Source organism: Drosophila grimshawi, unplaced genomic scaffold, assembly GCF_018153295.1.
Source record: "Drosophila grimshawi isolate 15287-2541.00 unplaced genomic scaffold, ASM1815329v1 contig_311, whole genome shotgun sequence".
Taxonomy (NCBI): domain Eukaryota; kingdom Metazoa; phylum Arthropoda; class Insecta; order Diptera; family Drosophilidae; genus Drosophila; species Drosophila grimshawi.
The window spans coordinates 20,695,252-20,718,619 of NW_025063098.1; the positions used below are offsets into that span (position 1 = coordinate 20,695,252).

Sequence of the window (23,368 nt, forward strand, 5' to 3'; positions counted from 1 at the left end):
AGTCGTTTAAATATATTTTCATACAAAATGAATCAATTCAAGAAACTGAAAGTGAAATGAGTATAGTGGAAATTTAATATATTATCCTTGGCATGGGAGTCCAGCCTTTTCTATATTATACAGATATATCGGTATCTGCTTTCAATACTCGAATTACGAGTTTCATTATGTTCACAACATTTGAATAACAATTTATTGACATCAGCCAACTAAATAATAAATATCACACACGAATAATTGTTTCAGGAAAGAAATATCTTCAGCAAACTAATCATTTACAAGCGTGACACTTCTTTAACAAATACCTTCTATTGAATCGATCGAAGGATCCACTAAATCATAACTTTTTTACTTATATTTGATTTCAGTGTGGTTTTATTTTTAATTTCGATATTCGAATAACCTCGATGCCTAAGCGAGTTGAATGTTTTCCACCTCCCTTATAAGATCCATGTGCTTGAATTCATCTGGACGCTTGGTGAACGTCTCCAGCAGCTTAAGCTTGGCCTCGTCTGTCTTGTAGTAGAACATCTGCAGCTCATTCGCCAGACACTGAGCCTCCTGTGCCGTTAGAACCTTTGTGTCGTACTCGCCGCGCATTAGCACAAGTCCCTTATCCTGTTTTTCCGTGTAGTGCACCACTGTGAGGCACTCGGGCGCATTCTCCTTATGCACCTGGTAGGCCAACAGTGGTGTGAAGTGCACAGTGTTCGCGGAGAACTGCAGCATGATGAACTCGAAGCCTTCACTGCGTGGAAGGGGTAACAAAAAGATTGGATGCTCCTTGGCGCGTGCCATTAATGTCTCATACTGGGCTGTGGTCAGCGTGGCAGCCAGCACGTCCTTGGTCTTGTGGTATTCGATCCAGATTTGCGAAATCTCCTCGGCATCCTTGTCGGCAATCAGCTCCAGCTTCATTATATCGGAAAGCTTTTTATGGGGCAGTTCAGCCTCTTCAGTGGCTAGCTTTTGCTTCGGATTCAATAGCTCCGAGTAGGATCTAAAAGCAGTACAAGTTGAATTGGTAAGTAATTTAAATATACTTATTCACTTTCACGCACCTGGCCTGACTTTTACCGTCCTTAATGGGATTTACAACGCGCTCAATGCGATCCAAGAATTCCTCGGCTGAAGTTTGTTGCATTTTAGCTATTTTGTCAGCATACTTGGAGTAGTAGGGATTGTTATCTTTTAGCTGTTCGACAGCCTCCTTGGCCCGACTAGAGGAACTCATGGCAATACTACGCGAAAAAAATTGGGGATGAGTTTGGAAAATGCGTACAAATTTACGAGCGCATTCCATTCCGAAGCGAATAGGTTCCGAGAAGTTACACAACACGCAGCTCACAGCTGTCAGCCTAACAAACAGCTGAGTTTTCATTCAGTGTTGAATAGTTTCGTGTTGGCTGGTTTTCCTTCCATTGCGTTTTTAAAAGACAAGGGTTGTTGTTGACATTGTATATCATAAAAATAAACAAATTCATGTTGTTTTTAAGTTAAGTAATTTAATTTAAGGACCACTGTTAAGCTTAAGTAAACTATTAACTACTCATGTTAACTCATTCGTTCATGTTAACTAATGTGACTTTTTGGTATTTTTCTCGATGAGCATTTTTTTTATATTTTAGCCCATCCCTGGTATGAGGCCGCCAAATACAATCATTTTTCAAAGTTATGAGTCTAAAAATTCGAAATAAGATTGAAATTAAATTCTTGAATAATTGAAACGCACTTTTGTTAACTTACTTTGCCTATTTAAATGTGAATGAATGAATAGTTAGTTTTCCAAGCGAAATAGAGATTGGATCTCTGAAAATCTAGTGAGCATTTGCATTATTACACTTATGTATGCTTACGTACTTATGATTTGGTTTTTATTTTTAACTTTCAATCGTTTAAAGTTGTGAGAATTGGATTCTATTAGACCAATAAGTCTTTTTCAGCTTCTCTTATTTGTATAAGACTTATTTAAACAAATAACGAGCAACTATCGATAGTCGCTCAATATCGTTTTAATTTAGAAGCGAAGATAACAGTTGACAATGAGTATAACAGTGGAATAACAGAACAGAATATGCAGCAGCCATCATTTTATAACTATATATGTGTGCGCGCGCTCTCTGTGGAAAACCTGTTCTCGGCTTAAGTCAGTTGCAAGAAAACGTTGAAGCGTGGCGTACGATAGTTCTGTCTCGGTATTGTTTGGGTGAACTAACTGCTGTGGTGGCTTCACTGTGTATGGGACTCGGGCTCTGCTCAAAAAAAACCGTGCGTCGCTCGCTGCTGCGCTTAGTATAGATTTTCTGCTCCGATTGTAAAAGAAGTACAAACTAAGTGTAAGCAACGTAACAGCGAAATGGCTAATTCGCTATTGATTGCCAATGCAATTGTTGCGTTGAAAGAAACAAAAAGGAGGCTCGCTAACAGGCAGCATAAGTGTTACGCGGCCAGGCAATAAATAGTTCCCCGAAGGCGCATTGCATAATTTAGTTTAGTTTGGCTTGGCTTTTTCAAAATCACTTTTCCTTGAATTATTTATTAGAATAAGAACGAAAGAGAGACAGAGAACGGCGGCTTCAATCTACTTGAACCGCGAATAACAGCAGAAAGCACACAGCACAAAGCGAATGACCATATTTAATCGGAATGTGCAAAATAATTTAACACAAACAAGCAAAAGAAACAAGGCAAAGGAATAACTAAAAACAATATACAATAAGCAGAGCAGCTTAGCGTTGGCTCTTGTTTTTCTTGTGGTTTGCTTCTTGTGATTTTTTTTGTGACATAACGGTATTTGATTGCATGAGAGTGTGTGTTTGTGTGTAGTTGAGTGCATGTTTTAAAGCCGCCTTGTTTTGTGCAGACGCTCACAGATTTCAAATAGCAAATTTCCTAAGGGGTTCGGGTTGTGGGTGCTTGCCTGTCGGTGGTTGAATATGTAATGTTATTTATGCCTCCCTGTGTGTGTGTGTGTCTGTTTTTTTGCCTTTAAATTTCAGATATTTATCGTAGAAAAGTCGCGCGCTCGCCACTCACACACAGTAACAAATACTGCCAACCCTCGAAAGTCGCCGTCGAAGTCGTTGCCGTCGTCGTCGTTGTCGCTGCTGCTGCAAAAACAAGTGTGTGTTTGTGTGAAAAATAAAATAATGTTCGCACGCAGCGGTTTGAGCGCATTAGCTGCGCTGGTGCTGCTCTGCTGCTGCTGCTCGTTTGCAGCTGCTGCCGATTTGGCGGACAAATTGCGCGATGATTCGGAACTTTCTCAGGTGAGTCACAAAACTAGATGCAACTAAATTTCCACAGCCACAATATTAGAAAACACATGTAGCTGATTGGCCAGCTGGTTTTTCTCTTCTTTTTTTCGCTCGTACTTAGAGTTGTTAACAAACACACACAGCCACATACACACACACACACACACACACATACATGCATACACACACACACACACACACATCCATACAGACACACACACACACACATCCATACACACACACACACACACACATACACATGTGCACACTCATACACAGTACAGTGATCGCTCCGAAAAAAGAACAAACAGAAATGTATATTGAGGAATTGAAGTCGCTTGGTTTATTTGCTTAACAACAATCAAAATTCAGAAATAGTAACAATAATTTAAATATAAAAAACGAATAAGGTTTAAATATAAAATTATTTTATTTTTATTAGTATTATTTTTAAATCAAAAATAATTAAATTTTAAATTAGCCGCTTGTAAGCACTTTTAAATGTGCAAATTTAGAAAACTTTAAGCAATTTATATTGTTATGTAGAAAATTATATTGGAAATATTTGCAATTCAAAGCGTTCTCTTTTTCGAGTGACGACTATAAAAGTAATTTTTGGCCAACACACACATAAATACATACAAATGGTAGACGAATGTTGACACATTTTAGCCAAGCCTGGCGGCAAATGCCCTTGAAACGAAAATCCTTGTGCAGAAAGTCCTTAAAAAGAGGAAAAAGAAGTGAGAGTAAGCGTGATGCTTAGAGAGAGACTGAGAGAGAGGGAGGGACACCCGCACAGGTAGTCATGAGGCGTCGCAGCTGCCTGCTCGTTGTTACAGCACGTCCTTGACCTTTGCCATTTGCACTTGTTGTTCTTGTCTATTGAAAAATCGATGCGCCTTGTTAGCCGTGTTAGCGGTCCAACGTCCAGAGTCTGCAGCGCTCAGCTCAGCTAGCCACATTTGGTATGCATGATGAGTCCATTATGTAAAAGCCAAAAAATTATGCAAAAGCAACAACAATGATAACAACCAACCAACCAACCAACTGCCCACAAAAGTTGCCGGCCGTTGCCGTCGACTGAGCATAACAGTTTTCTACCTATTTGCGTTTGCCTTTTTACACCTTCACACACCCGAAACAAACACACAAACACACACTTGAACAAACACCGACATATGGCCAGCACATAAAAGTGTAAAAAAGTCAGAAGCCATTAAAGGTTGTCAGCCTGAAACAACAACCAACCAACAACCGGCAACTAAAACAACACCAACAACAACAAAGACTCACGTTTTTCTCTGTCGTTCTAGTCTGTTAAGCATTGAATGCCCAAAAATAGTTGCTGTTAGCCAGCGAGCATTTTCAAAACCAAGAAAAAATAATTTCACATTTGAAAAGAAAGCGTGCGAGCTGCGAACTGCGAACTGGCTGCCAGCTGACTCCTCCTCACCTGTAATTGTCACAATGTGGCAAACTATGTATTACCTATGGCCTCCTCTTTTGCTCTATGTACATGTGGAATGAGCTAGTGCAGCTTGCGGCATAGCTACCAACCAACCAGAGCATGCTCATTATTAACATCTTTTTGTTGCGAAATGAGAAGCAGCATTCAAAAGAAGGTTCTGTTAATCCATAAAATAATATCTCAAGCACCCGAGAATCTGTGTGCATATTTGCGAAATAATTATAATTTCTATAATGCTTTTGATTCTACTGCATAATCTGCACTTTTTACAATCTCTTATTTCCCCATCACTTTACTATGTCGAATATGCAATATATAGTGGAAATATATTTTATTTTTACGCCCTGAAAAAGTGCAATAGAATGGAACAAGCAGGCAGAGAAACGAGTGGTAAAAGATGTGTGTATTTTGCACTTCCTCTATATTATAGTCTGTATTTTAATCGATTTATAGCCTGATTCCACTATCAACATTTATTATTGTGATAACATGAAAATTGTACTCAGCACAAAAGTGCCTTTCTGAGGCATAAGCTCCCATTTTCTTGCATTAATGCGAAAATGCTTGCAATATATACATAAGAAATTTCAAATAGCAACCAAATGTGCTAATTATGCTAAAAACTCAAAGCTTATGACTCTGTGATGGCTTATATAGATAGCATTGGCAAGAAATGGCTTTTGCTTGGAAAAACACAAAAAATTTGACTGTCCGCTCACAAATAAATATTTATAAGAATGATGCAAAGGCTACAACAATTTATTCCATTCAGTTTGACAGCCTATCACAGTTTCTTGCTCATTTCATACACACTTACAAATACTGGTGCCCCCTTCAAGCAATATGACAACACATCTATAAACCGTATTGGGCTAAAATAATTATTATAATTATGTTATTTTCCTGGAAGAAGAACCCCGAAGAAAAAGTGCAACAGACTCGAGTCAAATTTCAATCAAAACTCATTTACATAAGAGCGAGCGAGAGCTGTGCGATCAGAATTTCCCCTTCAGCGACATACATACATATATATGTACATATATATATATGATGACAATGTGCGGGCGTTGCACGGTTGACCTCCTGCGCTGACCCTAAACTTCCTGTCGTGCGTACAGCTTGTGACGTTGCATCAACATCTTTAGCTCAGGCCTTGCATTTGTATTTATGATTTTAATTTTATTCTTTAACCTTTGACTGGCGACAGTTGCAACGCTGCTGCGGCCATTTGTAGGCGGCTCGAGCTAGGCACACACACTCTTCAACTCGAGCATCAGAGCAATAGCATCGGATTCAATTAAATTTAATTTAAGCTTACAATACTCTTGGCGCACAAGCGATGCCGAGACGCGTTTTATAGTTTCTTGTGTGGCACGAACACAAATACAACTATTCTGAGGCGTTGAATGAAACGTGAATGAGCAAGTGACCTTAATGGGGCTTATATGGCAATGATCATATATATCTACATACATAGATATGTGTACAGCTACTTAAGGCTAAGGCGAGATGCATTAGAGATCCAGTGACATGCGATCGTGCCTCCTGCTGCTGGCCCACCCCCTTCCCCTACCCCTACTCAATGTCTGCTGTTCTGCAGCAATTAAGACAACTCGGGGGGGTTGCTGCAATTACTAAACCAAAAACTTTACCATACATTAATAATTTGTGTCAATTAAATTTTGAGAGTACACTCACTAGGGAATACAGAAATACACTCCGAAAAAAATCGTCCTGAAAATAAGAAATAAAATTTCTGGTTCTCAAATATAATTTTTAAATTGCGAAAGAAATATTCTTAGGGCGTTTTTTTTCTATTTTCCAGAAATGTATTTCTTACTAATAGAAAGAAACAACATTCCGTATACTTTCTGAATAATACACCTAGTTTCCCTTGGCTCAAAAAAGATGATATGTTTTCTGAGTGTACAATGTACAGTTGTAGCTGGTCCTCATCTTGATCGAATGCTGCTCACGAAACTGGCCGCGCTGAGCATTTTGCCGGCTGGTTTTTTTTTTTTTTTTTTGTTGTAACAATTAGCTTCTGCATTGAGTTTCCTCTAGTGCCACGCCCACAACAATAACAACACACACACACCACAGTCCCCTGTAATTGTAGCATTTTTTGGTACCCTGACTAGGACAAATTAAATAAATTTGGCTAAAACTCCATACAGACATTAAAAAAAAAAAAAAAGAACACACAGAAACATGTGAGTTGCAAACAAAATTTGAACTGTTAGCGGTTCTCTTTCTTTCTTTCTCTCTCTCTCTCTCTCTTTCAGAGCACTGCCAAATCCTTCAGGCGCCTTATGCCAGTTAGGGTAAGCTGCAACAATAACAACAACCACAACAACAACACTCACTACAACAACAACTGTTATCTGTAGAAGTAAAAGCGTTACATGTTTTTTGCCTTAATTTCGTTAGTAAAATTTGAAACAAGGGATGTGTGTGTGTGTGTGTCTGTCTGTCTCTCTGAGTGGGCGTGTCCGCCCACCCCCACAAGTGCCTTGGAGGGTTGGCAATTGACCAGGGCGACATTACCCGAATTTGTTTGCACCGCCGTCTGGGCCCTGACTCACGTCTGCCCTTGACTCTAACGCACGCAGCGGGGGGAGGATTGGGTGGTGTTTGCACCCAACCAACAGCAGCAGCAGGCGTCAGTTCTATCTTTTCCTTTTGGCCCGAACAGGGTTCATTGGCACTTTGCTCGAAAATCAAATGCATTTCAAAACAGCGTAGATTCTATCCCCTAAATACACACAGAAATGTAAGCACTCCGTTGGACTTGAAATTGCCTGTCAATGGGAGTAGATGTTCTAATGAATTACAGACGACAGTTTGAACTTATGCAAAGTCCCCTGTCCCCAAGGGAGCAATTACTGGACGCTGACAGCTCAGCTGATAGGATTATCGCAGTGAAATGCATTAAGATTGATCTGCCTGGGCTCAAACTTATGCAAATAAGTAATTGCAAAAGAATCGAACCAATAGTCACAGAAGGGTCTGTTATCAGAGATGTTCATAAATTATGAGTTATTCATTCATATTTGCTCCAATTTACTTAGAAATAATATTGCTGTTTTGCTCGCTCAGAAATGAGCAAATACTTTATTACAAACCTTAAATGATTATTTTTGCTGAGAGAAATTACTTTTGAATATGCATTTCGCTGGCTCCTCGTCAATCGTTCTTTTATTTTTTATATACTCTGACATATTTGGAATCGTCCGTCCAGTGAAGTTTGAAAATAAATTAACTTCCGAAATTATAATTACCAAAAGCGGTTTGCTGTTTGATGACACTAACTATTCTCATATTCATGATGATGCGCATAAGAGCTTGGCAAACTCAACTAGAGTTATAGCTAGGATACACTGCCGATTTTCGGCAACTAACTAAAAACTAGACTTTGTACAAAGTTGAAACGTTTTTACACTCAATAAACTCAGTCTCGAGCTTTCACAGTTCATTTACCTAAAAGCAGTCTGATAAACGAAAGCATTTAGAAAGCGAAATGGAAACCAAGCAAACACAAAATAGCGACGATATCCAAGCAGGACGATGAAGACACTCACAACTGGCTTCTCAAATTACCAAAAAGAGCACGTTGCAGTGCAGCACAACTCAGATGAGGTAAGGGGCAACCAGCAGACGGTGTGGTCTATAAAATAAAATTGACGTGACTCACTGCGGCGACAGGACAAGAGAAATCCAAAACACGGTCAGAGCGAGCAACGAACAAAAAAATATAAAAAAAAGGTGCAGGACATTGGATAAACACACATACACATGCAACAACATGAAGAGACGGTCAATTTGAAAAAGAGTGAGCTTCGTCATAAAGCTGGTTGGTTGAGAATGTGCAGCAGGGCGTGTCGCCACAGCGTTGGGAAGCCGCAAAGTGCGCGGTCGCATGTGCCGTGTTGCCAGGCAGGTGGTGGCCGCCAGCCCGAAAGGGTCAGCGTCTCTAATGTAGGGTAGCAGCGGCTGGAAAATGCATTTCCCAGCGCCATAGCCAAATGTCCTGATAAACATCACCCGCTCACAATTGAAGAATTATTGAAATGGGCGCACGGCAAAAAACAACAAAAAAAACCGCCCTCTATGCCTGGTTGTACGTGGTTGCTTACGTAATTGGTTCAATAAACCTCTTTCCTTTTTTTTCTTTTACTGCCTGCACAGCCGTTGCTCAGTTTTACTACTAGCTGTTTGTGACGTTGCCATGGAATTGGCCCTTTAGGTAGTAGTTTGCCAAAAGTTGAAGAAACACCCGAATCCCATCCTCCACCTTGAGCACATTGCATGGTTTTGTTTGGTTCGATATTTCGTGTCTTGCATTCCTGAACAGCAACGCACTTACTTACACACACCAATGGTTCAATGATCTATGCTTACAGTTCTATAGTCTGCTCGAGCAGAATCCGGTTGCCAATTCGACGCTATCGCTGCGATCGTGCACGATCTTTGTGCCGACTAACGAAGCCTTCCAGCGCCACAAGGGTCCCACACATGTCCTCTACCACATCAGTGAGTATTATTGGAACACTATCATCATGTGAATCATATTCAAATGAATCAATCGTTTAGCGACCGCTGCGTTCAGCAAAGACCAACTGGAAAAGGCCGTGTCATCGGACATGGATGGCAATCCGCCGCTGTACATCACAAAGAATCGCAACGGCGACATCTATGTGAACAATGCACGCATCATTCCCTCGCTCAGCGTCGAGCTGACCAATCGCGAGGGCAAGCGACAGGTCGGTGGCCTATTGTTATTATACCCATATATACAATGAGCATTATCTGAGCTATGTGTTATGATTTTTGTACATTGAACAGGTCATGCACATAATCGACGAGGTGCTGGAGCCGCTGACTGCACTGCCCAGTGCCAAGGCCGAGATTAACAATTTGGATGCACTGCAATTCATACAGAAGGCCGATCAACTCAACTTGGGCGATAACAAATTGCGCACCTATCGCTCACAGATGACGCTAATGAAGAAGGAAACGCTTTATCAGGCGCCCGGAGCGCACACTTTCCTCTTGCCCGTCGATGAGGGTTTCAAGGTCTGTACGATCCAAAAGACTAAAGTGATACGCCAAATCTGAGCAACTCAGATCTATATAGTCTCTATTGTACTTAGTTTAATTTAGATTTCTGAATTACATCAATATCATTTTGCACATTTGCAGCTCTCGACGCGCAGCAGCTTAGTCGATGGCAAGGTCATCGACGGGCATGTGATACCGAACACTGTCATTTTCACTGCCGCCTCGCAGCACGATGAACCCAAGACTTCCGCTGCCTTTGAGGATCAACTCAAGGTCACAGTGAGCTTCTTCAAGCAAAAGGACGGAAAAAGTGAGATAAGAACTTAGTTTAGTATTCATCGCACACACTTACACTATGACTAATACCTGTCTATCGTTTTATTCTTGCAGTGCATGTGAAATCGAATACAATCATTGGTGATGCCAAGCATCCACAGGGCGTCGTCCTCGCCGAGATTGTCCGGGCCAATATACCCGTGAAGAACGGTGTCGTCCATCTGATCCATCGCCCGCTGATGATCATCGATACGACAGTCACACAGTTTTTACAGGTAGGTGGGCGTAGCACCCGGTCTGATTGTACAGAACAGAAAGACTCTCACACCCACACACACGCACACACACACACAGATAGCAAATAAATAGAGACTGGCCGTGGCTGGCGATAAGGCTTGTCATTTGATTGGCTCGGCACGCTACACTGGATTGCTGGGCTGCCACCTGGCTGCCCCAGCAAACGCTTACACATACACATAAAAATCATACACACATACACACTCAACACACACATACAGCTTTGCATTTAGCTGAGCAGCAATAAGAGGCTCGCGTCTGCTTAATGGCCTAGCCCAAGAATTTCAGAGTTCGTCTATATGCAAAGTCCAAGCCAAAAGTATCGAATAGCGCAACATAATCTGACATTGACATTGACATTGACAATATATATAGTTACACAGACACATACAAATACACTTGCGTATGTATGTAGATCATAATGCGACGTTTGATCTCAAATACTCAATAGCTACACTACCAAAAAAAAAAAAAGAAAAGAAAAGAATACACATATTTTGAAACCAACCCAAGTCTGATTTCACATAGAACTGAATTGTTTGGATCTCTTTCGGGATCTGAAGATTGGTGCAAGATTTGCTGGCGTCATAGCGCTACTAACTTTGCTCTTGACATATGAACTAGTTCGGTTCCATGTAAAATCAAAAGCAAAATTTTATTTTAAAATAATTTTTTAAAATACAAATTTTATTTTAAAAAAATTTTGGGTGTAATGTAAGTATTGCCAAATTCAACCAAAAAAAAAAAAAAACAATGAAAAGCAATGTATTTAATGTACAATTTATCTTATGAACCAAATTTCAATTTTCTATCTCAATCTATCATGAGCTGCAATTTTCAAGGCGTTAATTGGCACAACGGCTATCAAATTGATTTTATTTCTCAAATGCTTTGCTTTCAAACTGCAGCTCAAAACGCATACTCGACTCTGCAAGCAAATCGCTTAAAATTTCAATTTTCAAATTGGTTAAAGAAAAAAAAGAAAACAAATTCGAAATGCAATTTAAATTATGATAGCATTGCTTGGACTGTCCCATGTCAACAAAAATAGTTATCATACGATAATCAAAAACTTCATTCACAACATGCCCATTTTTGTCCATCGAGTGCATTGGTCGAACCACGCCCAGTCCTTGTGTAATGTAATCGTAATTGGCCAAAAGCTTTCCTTCATTCATAGCTTGTCATCTCAGCTTCAGCTCACAGTCGTCGGCATGCTTTGATCGTTTTATCCGTTAATGTAGAAACGCATCTCGATCATGTCAGGATCAGATCGTAGGCATTTTTCTACAGACATTATATACATTGTTGTACATTCGATATCAGCGCCAAGTTGGCTCATCTAAATGTTTAGTTGTGTACATTTATGATTGTTTTTTTTAGCATTTTGTTGTCACTTCGCCCATTTGTCATATTCGTTTTACTGACCGGTTGTTCTATATTCTGTTTCTCGTACATGCCAAACAAAACAAAAATCCCATATCGCTCGCAAAATGAAAATTGGTATCGACAATTGACCAAACAATTTATAAAACAGTCGTTCAAGGTAAACAATACTTTTTGATAGCTATACTTACACCTATTGTATATTGTAAAGTTGAGTTAACCTTCCAATTCTCAGTAATATTGAGTGTCCGCATGTTAACTATGAACTTATCTCGCAGCATGTTCTACATACTAGATTGATGTACTTCTCGAAACACCAATTTATTTCACTTTAATGAGTAATAAAGAACAGCAGTACAAGCTTCATTTGGTATTATTGATATAGATTCAATTGTCTCGATCACTGACAGATTTCGATTAGATCATCACACAACGATGCAAGTATTTTTCAGTTGTTAATTATATTTTACTGTCTTGTTTTCATTCGATATTTTCAATGAGACTGCATGGTTCGAACTTCTATATATATATATATATATATATATATATATATATATATATTATTTTTTTTTTTCTTATTACTGCGTAATTTCTAGATAGATCTTGTAAATTTTATGCTTTTGTTTCTTATCATGCACGTGCATAGAAATATAAATTGAGAAATTGTTTTGCATAACGTGAAACGTGTAATTAAATCAAAGGCTCTGCTTGACAAGTTGAAATTGCAATATATAAATAATCGTTATATAATACTCGTTAACTGCGATCAAGAAACAAAGAAAAATAAACTATATATTCCCTAACGATTTATTTCAAACATTTATCCAACTCTGTGGCGGAACTTGCACACTGCGCGGAACCTGAATAATAATAATGAATACGTTTACCACATACAAATCTTATAATAACATTGTCCAATTTCAAAACGAAAACGAACTTTTTAACGATCTTTTTATAATGATAATACTACTACTACTTCTTCACCCGTTGTACACCGATTGTACCGATTTAGTTTCTGAACGTAAGTAATTGTATTCCACAACCAATTCAAACACAACATTCATCAGTTTTTCCCCATGGACCACCAACAATCACTGAACGCACCATCCGCCATCGCTGGCTCCACATCTCACTTAACCACTTTGTTTCTCATTTGTCATGGCCAGATGAGACCATTGAACTTCACATCTTGATTTGATTCTGTAGAAATTCATCGGCCTAAATATCGCTCAGATTATCAGAGGATCATTATAAATAGTGTGAAAATTATTCGCTATCCATTTACATCTGATTTTTGTATACCAATTGGCTCACTTCTTTGGTTAACAGTTTTTTTTAACATTATAAATGTTGTGAATGTTTTTTAAAATACAATCGCTGTTTAATGTTTGTACACTCCCCTTATACTTAAAACACATTTAGCTTGAGCGACCTCCCCTCCAAAAAAAAAAAAACAATAACTATTTGATTTTTTAAGTTTTAGTTTTTAGACTTGATTGAAAAACCCTTTGCTTCTATTTTGAAGGATAACGGAGAGAATGGAGCACTGCGCAAGTTCTACGAGGTTATTATGGACGCCGGTGGCGCAGTGCTGGAAGGCATTAACAATCTGTCCGAGGTGACCATTTTGGCGCCCAGCAACGAGGCATGGAACATTTCGTCTATTGACAATATTATTAGGTACTATGTCTATAAATGAACAAAACTCAAATCTAATGTTCGATTGTTAACCGCAGGGATCGCAAGAGGATGACTGATATTCTAAATATGCACATCATCAAGGATCGCTTGAACGTCGAGAAGATCAGAGAAAAGAATGCAAACATGGTAAAACTTCACCATAAGAATCAGATCAATCATTGCCCTAAATTTCCCTTCTTCACTCTCAGATCGCTCAGGTGCCGACGGTAAATAATAGAACTTTCCTGTACTTCAATGTCAAAGGCGAGGGCACCGATGCAGTCGTTACTGTTGAAGGTGGTGGCGTGAATGCCACTGTGCTGCAGGCTGATGTTGCTCAAACCAATGGATTTGTGCACATCATTGACCGTGTGCTGGGCGTGCCACATACTACTGTGCTGGGCAAGTTGGAATCCGATCCAATGATGAGGTAACAACTCAATACAAACGGTTTACTTTTCAAGTTGCTAATTTTTTTCTATCATCGACAGCGACACATATAAAATGGGCGAATTCTCGCACTTTAACGATCAGCTGAACAATACTCAGCGACGATACACCTTCTTCGTGCCCCGCGACAAGGGCTGGCAGAAGACTGAAGTGGATTACCCCTCGGCGCACAAGAAGCTCTTCATGCGTGACTTTTCCTATCATGTGAGTCGATATCCATTCCGCTAAAATCACCTTTACTTATATGTCTTCCCCCTGCTCTGCTGTAATAACAGTCCAAGAACCTTTTGGAGCGTCATCTGGTAATTGCGGATCATGTGTTCACCATGAAGGATCTGGCGCAAATGTCGCTCACTACCGACAATGTTGTGCTGCCCACATTCCGTGACTCACTCAAAGTGAGGGTCGAGGAGGAGGCTGGACGTAAGTAGAAGTTTAACTGCAGCCAATTTAGGCACTCAAAAATGCTTTCAATATCAATTCGATTAAATTCTATTGGGACCCATGATCTGTACTAACATATGCTGTTTCTCTATGACTTTACCAAAAATTCCATGCTTTGTATTTAACCAAAACAACATAATATATAAAAGATCTACATGATGAGTATGCTAGTCACGAATGGACTGGTGAGTGCTGCCGCCGTATGTCAACCCATTGCACAAACCAAACTCACCATAGCCATCAAAAGTGGCCTATTTCCATGCATAACATTCAACTCTCTCACTCTGTGCCCATTAGAAAAATCACTTTAGACTTGATTTATGTAACTATACCGAGACCGTAGACGAGTCAAATTAATTGAATTCTCTAATTGCAGGATATGTGCTGTTGTGGAATTACAAGAAGATCAATGTCTACCGGCCGGATGTGGAGTGCACCAATGGCATTATACATGTCATCGACTATCCGCTGCTGGAGGAGAAAGACATTGTTGTCAGCGGAGGTAGCTATTTGCAAGAATCAAGCATTTGCATCATGTTGGCCAACCTCATAATGATAACAGTAGCAAAGTTCTTAAACTAAACGCATTATTCACAATGTATAAAAACAAATCGAATATATGAAACAAAACAGTCGTCTACAAAATAATTCAACAAAACAAACAGCAACAAAAACAACATCAACAAAAACAAGAACAAAAAGACAATTCGATAAAATGATACCAAACTAATATGATAATATTCCATATGTTTAGCACATGTTGTTATACTTGCGTATACATATATACATAAATGCAGAATTACATTTACATACATAATATGATGAACTGTATTATATGTGTCACAAGGAACACGCCTCATTACTCAAGGGCACGCCGCTCACCAGCCCCATCTTCACTCAGAAAAAATCACAAACATAAAAGACTCATCACCGGATTGGCAGAGCGTTATATGATGAACACTATATGTACATTTTAAGAAACACGATTGAACACGATTTCTCCATCAAAGGCCTTATGTATTATATGAAATATATAAATATTCTTAATTACTTTCTATGCTTATGTTCGACATACATACTTACATACACATGTATATGTTTTATCATTTAAGTTCATTTTTAAAGTCTCATTTTGCTCGCTAAGTGAAACGTTTTTCGTGTTATTTTATTTGATTTTAAGTGTACATTTTTATTGACAATTGTTTGTTTTAGTTTAATGCCTAATTTATGATTTGTAAAATGAGTTAAACTATGTAAGTAGAATGCGAATCTCATTGTACACACATTCTGTCACTCATCACACGCGAAAAACAACAAACATACACTATATAAATACATTACATACATACATCAAATAACATGTAACAAACAAAAAAACAAAAACGAAAATCATGGTAACCTTTTAAACAATGTGAAATTTTATAATAAACCTAAACAGAATTTTTAATTTAATTTAATTATGATAAAAAACAAATACCAAGATCTTTAATTGTAAGCAAACAAGCATCCATATGTTAATCTAGGTTAAATTGTATGCCCACAACAAATAAACTAGATATGAGAGAATACCATACAAGTATAGAGTAGAAGCCATCTCCTGCACTTATGTACGTAGTTGTTAGTCCTGCTCCTGCTATGCATGTGCCCCCAACACACATAAACACCCACACACACAGCCACACACACCCACACAATGAGCAGCTATTGAGAATGGCAATTGCAATCAAAGTTAGTTTGCTGAAAAGCAACTTTAAAAACTGCCAGTAAACATGCGTAACCCGCATGTAAACCAGATGTAAATTAAATTTTGAAATGCATTGTGCATAATAGACACACACACACACAGATACACTTACACACACATCTATAACAGCATATTACAATGGATTTTGATACAACATTTTTAGCATAGTTTGTTTGTGCATACAATGCAATATTCCCAACTGCAGTTGCATTTTCAACTTAACGTATGGTAACAGTCATGCTAAACTTAAACCTAGTTTTATAGTGTGTCAACAAAAAAAAAACAATTTAATAAATATCACGAATTGTATTAAGAAACTTAGAAAAAAACAAAACAAAACAATAAGAAAATACCCGAGCGCTAACTATACAAACTCTCTTTCTATTTTTCTCTATCTCTCTTCCACCCCCCTATAATGCTACACATAATTATAGGTTAGATATTGTAACTAGCGTGTGTGTGTGTGTGCGATCACTACAACAAGATCAGCGCGACACAAAATCTGCTACTACCTATATATATATATATATATATATATATAGATATATATATATATGTAACACATGTATTGTCAAAGAAAAAGAAGAAAAACGAAAGAAATACAGTAAAGTATCAGCCTAAACGTACATGCAACCAACCAACAAATCAACCTACCAGTCAACCCCCAAAAACCACCCAAATACATTTATATAAATTGTAGCGAAATTGTGTAGTGGCCAATATTGCGGTACTCCATATCGACAGATCGATTGATTGATTGATCTTCATTGATTGAGCCTAATCCTAATTCAATTTATCTTTAGTAGGCGGCGTGGTCGCTGCAGCATCGTTGCTTGTTTTGTAATCAGTTTAGTTTTAGTTGCAACGCTGCATTAGCTAAATAAATAATGAAAATGATAATGAATATGAACACTAAAATGAAAAGAATACGCTAAATGAAATTGTACCCGTAAGCTTTAAGGATTCTATCGGAATATGGAGGAGGGATTTGTATGTCGTAGTCAGTAGTTACACGTTATTCAATAATTATCGTGTAACTAGTGCCTTACTAAAGATAAACGCATTACCTTAACCCTTATACAAATTTACTCATCATGAAACTAAACTAAACAAAAGAAAACTAAACCAAATACACAGCAGCTAATGGAAAGTGCAAAATGGCAAAAAACGTTTATCGCTAGCGAATCAAGTCAAGTCAAGTTCTTCTTCTGCCGCGTAAATTACGTATAAACATTACGAATATAAGAGATTATATTTACATTAAATACATACATACGAGCAAATGTAGCCACTTCTGCTTATAAATGTACACAATTAAATGATATACTTATTATTAAGCCACATGCTATTTACACCAAAAAAAAAATGAGACAGATCAATAAATGCATATTTTTTCAGCAATTCAATTAAATATCAATAAACTATTTATGTATGTATGTATAATGGATAATAATAAATGTCCAGTGCGGTAATAATAAAACATATATATATATATGTATGTCTCCAAATATGTATGCATATATATACATATATGTAATATGTATTTAGTAATTGAGTTTCCAAAACGAGCGTTAAGCAACAACAAAAACAATACATTTAAATAACAATAATTATATGCATACACATACATACCGACACACATACATACATATATACCAAGCTTAAGCTACGGTCAACAGCAGTGCAAACGAATAATAATATTTTATGACAAGCGCTTTTTACAATAAATACAATTCATATTAACTATGTATTCGTGAATAAAACAAAAGATACTAATTTTGTCTAGCATTAGTTAAAGAATTCAAATATAAAATGTATTAGAAAACATAATGTCAACCAACAACAAGCTTGAGCGAATAAATCCCCTAAAATATACACACAGAAAACAACACGTTTTTATTAAATTAAATATATCTTTTGAAAATGTTGCTTATCCAACACTGAAGCGCGCGCAAGCACAACAGAGCTGCAACCGTGAGCGTACTGTGTCAGCAACATTACTCGCTGTGAGGCAACATGCTGCCAAGCCAAACAGTGTTGGCTAGCAGTGCAAAAACCATGTACAGCGAGAACAGAATGAAGCGAGAGAAATTCTCTCACTAAACAGCGAGAACAGAGCAGAAACGAAAAGTGCAATAGAAGAAAATGTGCAATATGCAGGCCTAAATTCGTATGAGAAAAACCAATTTCAATTAATTAAAGAAACAGTTTAAAAAGGTGCACAATACGCACAAGCGTGCGTACACACAAGATATATATCCAGCAAGACAAACGCATAGGTCGCGTGCCTTCTCACGCAACAGCAACAAATTAATAAAAGAAACAACAACATCAGCAGCAGCAGCAGCGCAATGAAAAAACGTAACTCGCGCTGCAATTCGGACACACAACAGATGGATGCCATCAGCGCTGGCGATGGCGCCAGCAGCGATCTGAGCCTGTTGCAGCGACCCCTGCACACGGCACACACGGGCTTCGAGGAGGCCCGTCGCGCCTACGAGAACGGCACCAGTGAGGTAAGCTGTCCACGAGCGACGCATGCTTACGGTGTACGTGACCAAGCTGCGTCCAAGAATGGCGTAATCGGAAACATGCTGAAACATACCAAATGTTGCAACTACGTCTTGCTGCCACATCTGTGACATGCACAGCATAATATCCTGCGTATAACAGGTCTTAAGCAAAGCTTATTCTTTTTCAAATCTATCTTCGAGTGTGAAATAAAATGTTTCTTAAAATCATATTTTTATATTTATAATATAATACTTATAATCAGTGCAGTTCAGTTCATAGTTTTTAACTCAAGTTGAACGAGACGTCAAATTTTTCTTAATTTATCTATGAACTAGCCTGATTTAATGTGATCAATTTGATAACTGAAGAAGATGTAATCAATGGATGACTGCCGTTTTGGCCCTTTTAAAACTACTTTCAATTTGTCATTCAATTGATTTTCACAGGTGCGCCATTTGCTAATGGAGGAGTGCAGCCTGATCTATGAGTGCAACGTGTGCCGCAATATGTTTCGCAGTTTTGCCAATTTCATCAGTCACAAGCGCGTCTTCTGCTGCATCAGTGCACGCACCACGGGCCACAATGCCGGATACACAGTGAGTGAACCGTAAAGCCAAGCGTACAATTTCCAAATTGTTCGACTATGTTTCACGTTATTATTAAACGCACTTTGTTTGCAGGATCAGAATTCCACGATGATAATACAGGCTGCAGGCGCACAGAACATGGAACACATGCTGCGCAGTCGCAGCACAGGATGTTCGCCAGTGCCGCGCGAGGGTCGTCCAATGCGTGGCAGCATGCGCGATTTGAGTGGCGTCATTGAACGATTGCGTCGCAAGAAGACGCCGGCAGTTGTTGTGAAACCGATCTCACCCGTTCTGCAGCTGGAATCGGTGCCGACATCCAGTCAGGCAATGTATCAGACGATCAAAATCGAGCACGATGACAGCATCAAAACGGAGGTGAACGAGGTGCATCACATGCTCAACTCCACGCAGACGATCCTTGGGCCCGATGGCAAAGCAGTCACCACGCATCAGTACGAGCGGCCCAGCGGTGGCAGCGATTCCGCTGAGACCCCAGAGCAATCCATCTGCGACGAAACGGAAACGAGCATCTTCTGTGAAATATGTAAAACACCCACCTAAAATACAAACAGTTGCTCGCCGAATAGAAATCATTAAATGATGAATTTTTTATGCTATCGATAACTTAAACTTAACAAGAATTAGTCTCTATCTAATTTGCAAGCAAAAACTGTAATGTCACTGATTTTAGTAGGCCCTGAACTGACCTTCGATTTGTTTTTTTTATTTTAGGCAATTTGACGTTCCAGACACAGAAAACGTTGGAGCTGCACATACAGAAGAATCATTCGTCGTCAGCATTTGTGTTTCAGTGTCCCGCTTGTTCGCTCACCTTTCTGCAGGCAGCAGCCGTCATACGTCATCTATCCAAGGATCACAAGTGAGTTTCGCCAGGGACTGCACACCAATAAAACATTGATTAATCTTGAATTGGGGGGGCTTTCGCTTTCGCGCAATAGGAAACCAACGCGTCGCATTCGAATGATGCGCAACACAATTTTGAAGCGTCGCATGCAACAGGGCGATGTTCAGCCTAAGGGACCAAGCCGCGAGCTGAAACGTCTGCAGCTGTCGGACGATGTTGTCGGTCAGGCGACAGAGCGCACTGATGCAAATGGGGAGCAGCGCAAGATCATGTCGCTGTGCATCTACTGCGAGAAGTCGTTTGAGCGCAGAGCTGCACTCTCCACGCATCTGCTCAATTGTCGCGCCAAGCAAGAGGCGTTGGCCAAGCCAGCACCTGCCGTCAAGAAGCTAAGGGCCAACTTAAATGGCAATATGGAGATACCCGATAAGGATCACAATCCCGTTGGAGCGGATATGCAGAGCATTGACTCCGCCGCATTGAATGAAATGTTTGCCGATCTGGCCGAGCAAAGTGAGAGCTATGCAAGTGGATTGCAGACCGTGTCGCTGGACAAGCTGCAGCTGCAGCACGAAAGCGACTCGGCCAGCGACGAGGCGTCCAACAGCGAGGAGGAACACGATGAGCCGGAGGAGGAGCGCGAACTGGATGAGCCGCCGACCCACATTGAGCATGAGATTGACGAGACCAAAACGAAGATAAAGAAGAAGCGCAATGTGCCCATTGAGAAGCAGTTGCGCTGCCGCTGCAAGATCTGCAATAAACAGTTCAATGCTCTCGGCAATCTCCGTCGTCACATTTCCATGTTCCATTATCGCGCCCGCCGCTTCGGCTGCACCATCTGCGACTATCGCGCCTTTCGCCGCTATGATATTGTCAACCACTTGGGCTTTACGCACAAAATCGAAGGCGATCGCGATAGACTGACCGAGCAGTATGTATCCACGCATGAGTGCGAGTACTCGCGCGACGATGTCGACGGCGACATTGTGCTCTTAGATAAGCAGCAGCCCACCGAAATGGAGGCGACTGCTGCCGAGCCCAAGCCTGCACTCAAAACCTTTGAGAAGCGCTTGAAACGCATTAAAACGATTAGTGAACCGCAACCTGAGACGGCACCCAGTTCGCCGATTGCCCTTGCCATCAAGGAGGAGCCAGATGAGGAGCTGTATCAGTCGGTGCCTAGCAACAAGAAGCGTCGCAAGTCGCGCACACAAATTTCACCGGAGTCGGGCGAGCGTCCGGGCGCCGAGAAGCGACCCATACGTAAACGCGTTAAGGCCGTCAACAAGGATTTTGTGTACGATCTGGTTAGTTTCAAGGCGGATCCAACTGGTGCCACATCCTCCACGCCGGTCGCTGTCGACTCCATGCGCGCCAAACTGCGTCGCCAGCCTGGCAACGTTTCGTTGTCTGAGGAGAGCAAACCCAAACAATGGGATGCTTATATAACCGAGGACAAAAAGGCCCTGGTGCAGGGCATCACGCGTCGCATCATGCTGAAGCTGGTGAGTGAGGGACGCGCCGTTTCTGCCACATTGCCGGAGTTGCCTGCGGAACGTCCGCAAATACGACCGCGTCTCATTTCCTACACACGCAGCGATTGCAGCCAGCAGAATGTGGTGAACACCACCGTCACCACCAGCCTCAGCAATGTGGGCGAGAGTTTTATTGAGAAAATTGCCAAGCGCACGGCGGCGGCCGGCAAGGATGCGACCATCAGCAATCTGTGGCACAAAGTGAACAGCGCCATTGCACAACAACATCAGAAGCCGGAAGCAGCCGAGTTTGCCAAACCCGATGCTGCTGATGGTTATCCGCCAGTCGAGATGGATGCGTTGGAGAAGACGCCCAACGGCAGCCACAGTCTAGGTACAAAACTTCAATTAACGCCGCCATCGCCGCCACGAAAGGGCAACGGTAACGGTAACAGCAACTGCAAAAGCTCGACCAATGCGTTAAATACATCCGCCAATTTAGAGGTGGTAACGCCTTCGTCTCCCTTGCCAGCGGCCACAGTTGTGGAGTGCCTCAGCAGCATGGAGCCACCAATGACAGCGGGTACGTCCGCACTATTTCCGGCGCTGCCCAAGCCGCCATCCGTTCTGCAGGCATCTGCGAATGGAACAATCCAATTCACGCTGGACAGCCTGCTGCGTGCCGCTCTGCAGAATTAAACGGGTTTCTTAGCCGTTTGTTAGCGGTTAGCTGTAAGCTGTTAGCTGTTAAATTGGCCTCTTCTCATTTAATGTATAATGTATCATATAATGTTTTGCACTCGTGTCCTTATTGAATACTATTACAATTCTCTTGCGTTTATTATGAGTCTGTGCGTTTCCATATCCACTTCGATGTTAATGTGATGACAACTTGAGTATTACACAGCTTCAATAACCAAATGAAAAATGTTTATCGAAAATAATGAAAAACCGTAGCATAATTTTTGGCAATTAGTAAATGTTAGTTCAGCTTTGACTCAAGTAAAAAAGAAAACAAAAATGGCATTTTAAACATGTTATAGTGAAAATTGTACATCTAGTTGATAATAACAAATCAAAACAAAACAAAAGAAAACAATTATTATGTTTCTTAAGTTTTAAGTTTATGGATCACAGCCAATCCATGTCTCCGTTTACGGAGACAGTTGCAAGCAAGCGACAAGTTGGGTCAGTGCTAAAAGCATAGAATGACACAACAGACAAACGGAAAGATATATATATATATATTTTGCTGCTCCACTTGGATAAATGCATGCATTTGTATATAGACAAGAGAATCCACTTACTTGCATAGATGATAACAATGTGTCATGCACCGATTTTATTTATATGCATCGCATATGCGTATTTGTTGTTTTTTTTTTTACTGTACGTACTGTAAGCAAATGTATGTCGTGCAAAATAGAGCCTTAAATCAAATCACCAAATGATAATAATAAAATGTATTTTAATCACAAACGACAACAAGTGGCAATCAAAGCCAACTCTAACTGCGTTCACATCAATTGTGTGTGTTTACCTCGACTATTGTTTGTAGCTCAATTGATAAAAACATATATGCTATATACATATCTATATATATATATATATATATATATTTCTTTTATATATATCATGTATATAATGTATGAGCAGGTCATGTTGCTGCCATATGTAAATTTAAGCAAAACTATATCTGTGAGTGGGTGTGTGTGTGTGTGTTGTTTGTGTTGTGTGTTGTGTGTGTGTGTGTGTGTGTGTTGTGTGTGTGTGTGTGTGTGTTGTGTGTGTTGTGTGTGTTGTGTGTGTTGTGTGTTGTGTGTGTGTGTGTGTGTGTGTGTCTTGTGTGTGGGTT

The 23,368-nt window shown here is 40.0% G+C and overlaps 3 protein-coding genes and 1 long non-coding RNA gene across 15 annotated transcripts; 3 read left to right on the top strand and 1 right to left on the bottom strand.

Moving 5' to 3' along the window:
• Window positions 1–357: 357 nt before the first annotated feature.
• LOC6567798 (ATP synthase mitochondrial F1 complex assembly factor 1) lies at window positions 358–1,341 on the bottom strand. Its single transcript, XM_001993552.3, has 2 exons — window positions 1,062–1,341; window positions 358–1,000 (listed from the first exon to the last, which is right to left on the bottom strand). Exons 1-2 carry the CDS (start codon window positions 1,301–1,303, stop codon window positions 412–414), a joined length of 831 nt encoding a protein of 276 aa, XP_001993588.1. The 5' UTR covers window positions 1,304–1,341; the 3' UTR covers window positions 358–411.
• A 787-nt stretch (window positions 1,342–2,128) lies between these two features.
• Window positions 2,129–17,952, top strand: LOC6567408 (fasciclin-1). Of its 12 annotated transcripts, XM_032739798.2 has the most exons (18): window positions 2,218–2,336; window positions 3,000–3,269; window positions 7,014–7,052; window positions 9,132–9,261; window positions 9,322–9,491; window positions 9,574–9,804; window positions 9,931–10,099; window positions 10,180–10,340; window positions 11,900–11,908; window positions 12,761–12,769; window positions 13,274–13,428; window positions 13,485–13,575; window positions 13,638–13,858; window positions 13,920–14,082; window positions 14,154–14,301; window positions 14,472–14,507; window positions 14,699–14,824; window positions 16,501–17,952. In XM_032739798.2, exons 2-18 carry the CDS (start codon window positions 3,150–3,152, stop codon window positions 16,503–16,505), a joined length of 1,983 nt encoding a protein of 660 aa, XP_032595689.1. In that variant the 5' UTR covers window positions 2,218–2,336; window positions 3,000–3,149; the 3' UTR covers window positions 16,506–17,952. The 12 variants fall into 12 exon arrangements, with proteins under 12 accessions (XP_043070747.1, XP_043070743.1, XP_043070742.1 ...); XM_043214808.1 differs by lacking the exons at window positions 2,218–2,336; window positions 16,501–17,952 and adding an exon at window positions 2,177–2,195 and having other exon boundaries at window positions 14,699–14,956; XM_043214807.1 differs by lacking the exon at window positions 16,501–17,952 and having other exon boundaries at window positions 2,217–2,336; window positions 14,699–14,956.
• LOC116805829 lies at window positions 8,185–8,904 on the top strand. Its single transcript, XR_004365414.2, has 2 exons — window positions 8,185–8,367; window positions 8,434–8,904. It is a non-coding gene; the product is annotated as an uncharacterized LOC116805829 (long non-coding RNA).
• A 179-nt stretch (window positions 17,953–18,131) lies between the features above and the next one.
• Window positions 18,132–22,357, top strand: LOC6567407 (zinc finger protein 800). Its single transcript, XM_001993550.3, has 5 exons — window positions 18,132–18,582; window positions 19,027–19,176; window positions 19,261–19,714; window positions 19,903–20,050; window positions 20,130–22,357. Exons 1-5 carry the CDS (start codon window positions 18,418–18,420, stop codon window positions 22,210–22,212), a joined length of 3,000 nt encoding a protein of 999 aa, XP_001993586.1. The 5' UTR covers window positions 18,132–18,417; the 3' UTR covers window positions 22,213–22,357.
• Window positions 22,358–23,368: the final 1,011 nt, after the last annotated feature.

What these genes read in the sequence shown, in the direction of transcription:
- LOC6567798 (XM_001993552.3), bottom strand. Translation starts at nt 1,303, where the DNA reads ATGGAATGCGCTCGTAAATTTGTACGCATTTTCCAAACTCATCCCCAA. An exon ending in GACGGTAAAAGTCAGGCCAG is followed by an intron (nt 1,001 to 1,061) that starts GTGCGTGAAAGT and finishes TACTGCTTTTAG; the next exon opens with ATCCTACTCGGAGCTATTGA.
- LOC6567408 (XM_043214808.1), top strand. Translation starts at nt 3,150, where the DNA reads ATGTTCGCACGCAGCGGTTTGAGCGCATTAGCTGCGCTGGTGCTGCTC. An exon ending in ATGATTCGGAACTTTCTCAG is followed by an intron (nt 3,270 to 7,013) that starts GTGAGTCACAAA and finishes TCTCTCTTTCAG; the next exon opens with AGCACTGCCAAATCCTTCAG. An exon ending in TGCGTGACTTTTCCTATCAT is followed by an intron (nt 14,083 to 14,153) that starts GTGAGTCGATAT and finishes CTGTAATAACAG; the next exon opens with TCCAAGAACCTTTTGGAGCG.
- LOC6567407 (XM_001993550.3), top strand. Translation starts at nt 18,418, where the DNA reads ATGAAAAAACGTAACTCGCGCTGCAATTCGGACACACAACAGATGGAT. An exon ending in ACGAGAACGGCACCAGTGAG is followed by an intron (nt 18,583 to 19,026) that starts GTAAGCTGTCCA and finishes TGATTTTCACAG; the next exon opens with GTGCGCCATTTGCTAATGGA. An exon ending in GAGCATCTTCTGTGAAATAT is followed by an intron (nt 19,715 to 19,902) that starts GTAAAACACCCA and finishes TTTTTATTTTAG; the next exon opens with GCAATTTGACGTTCCAGACA.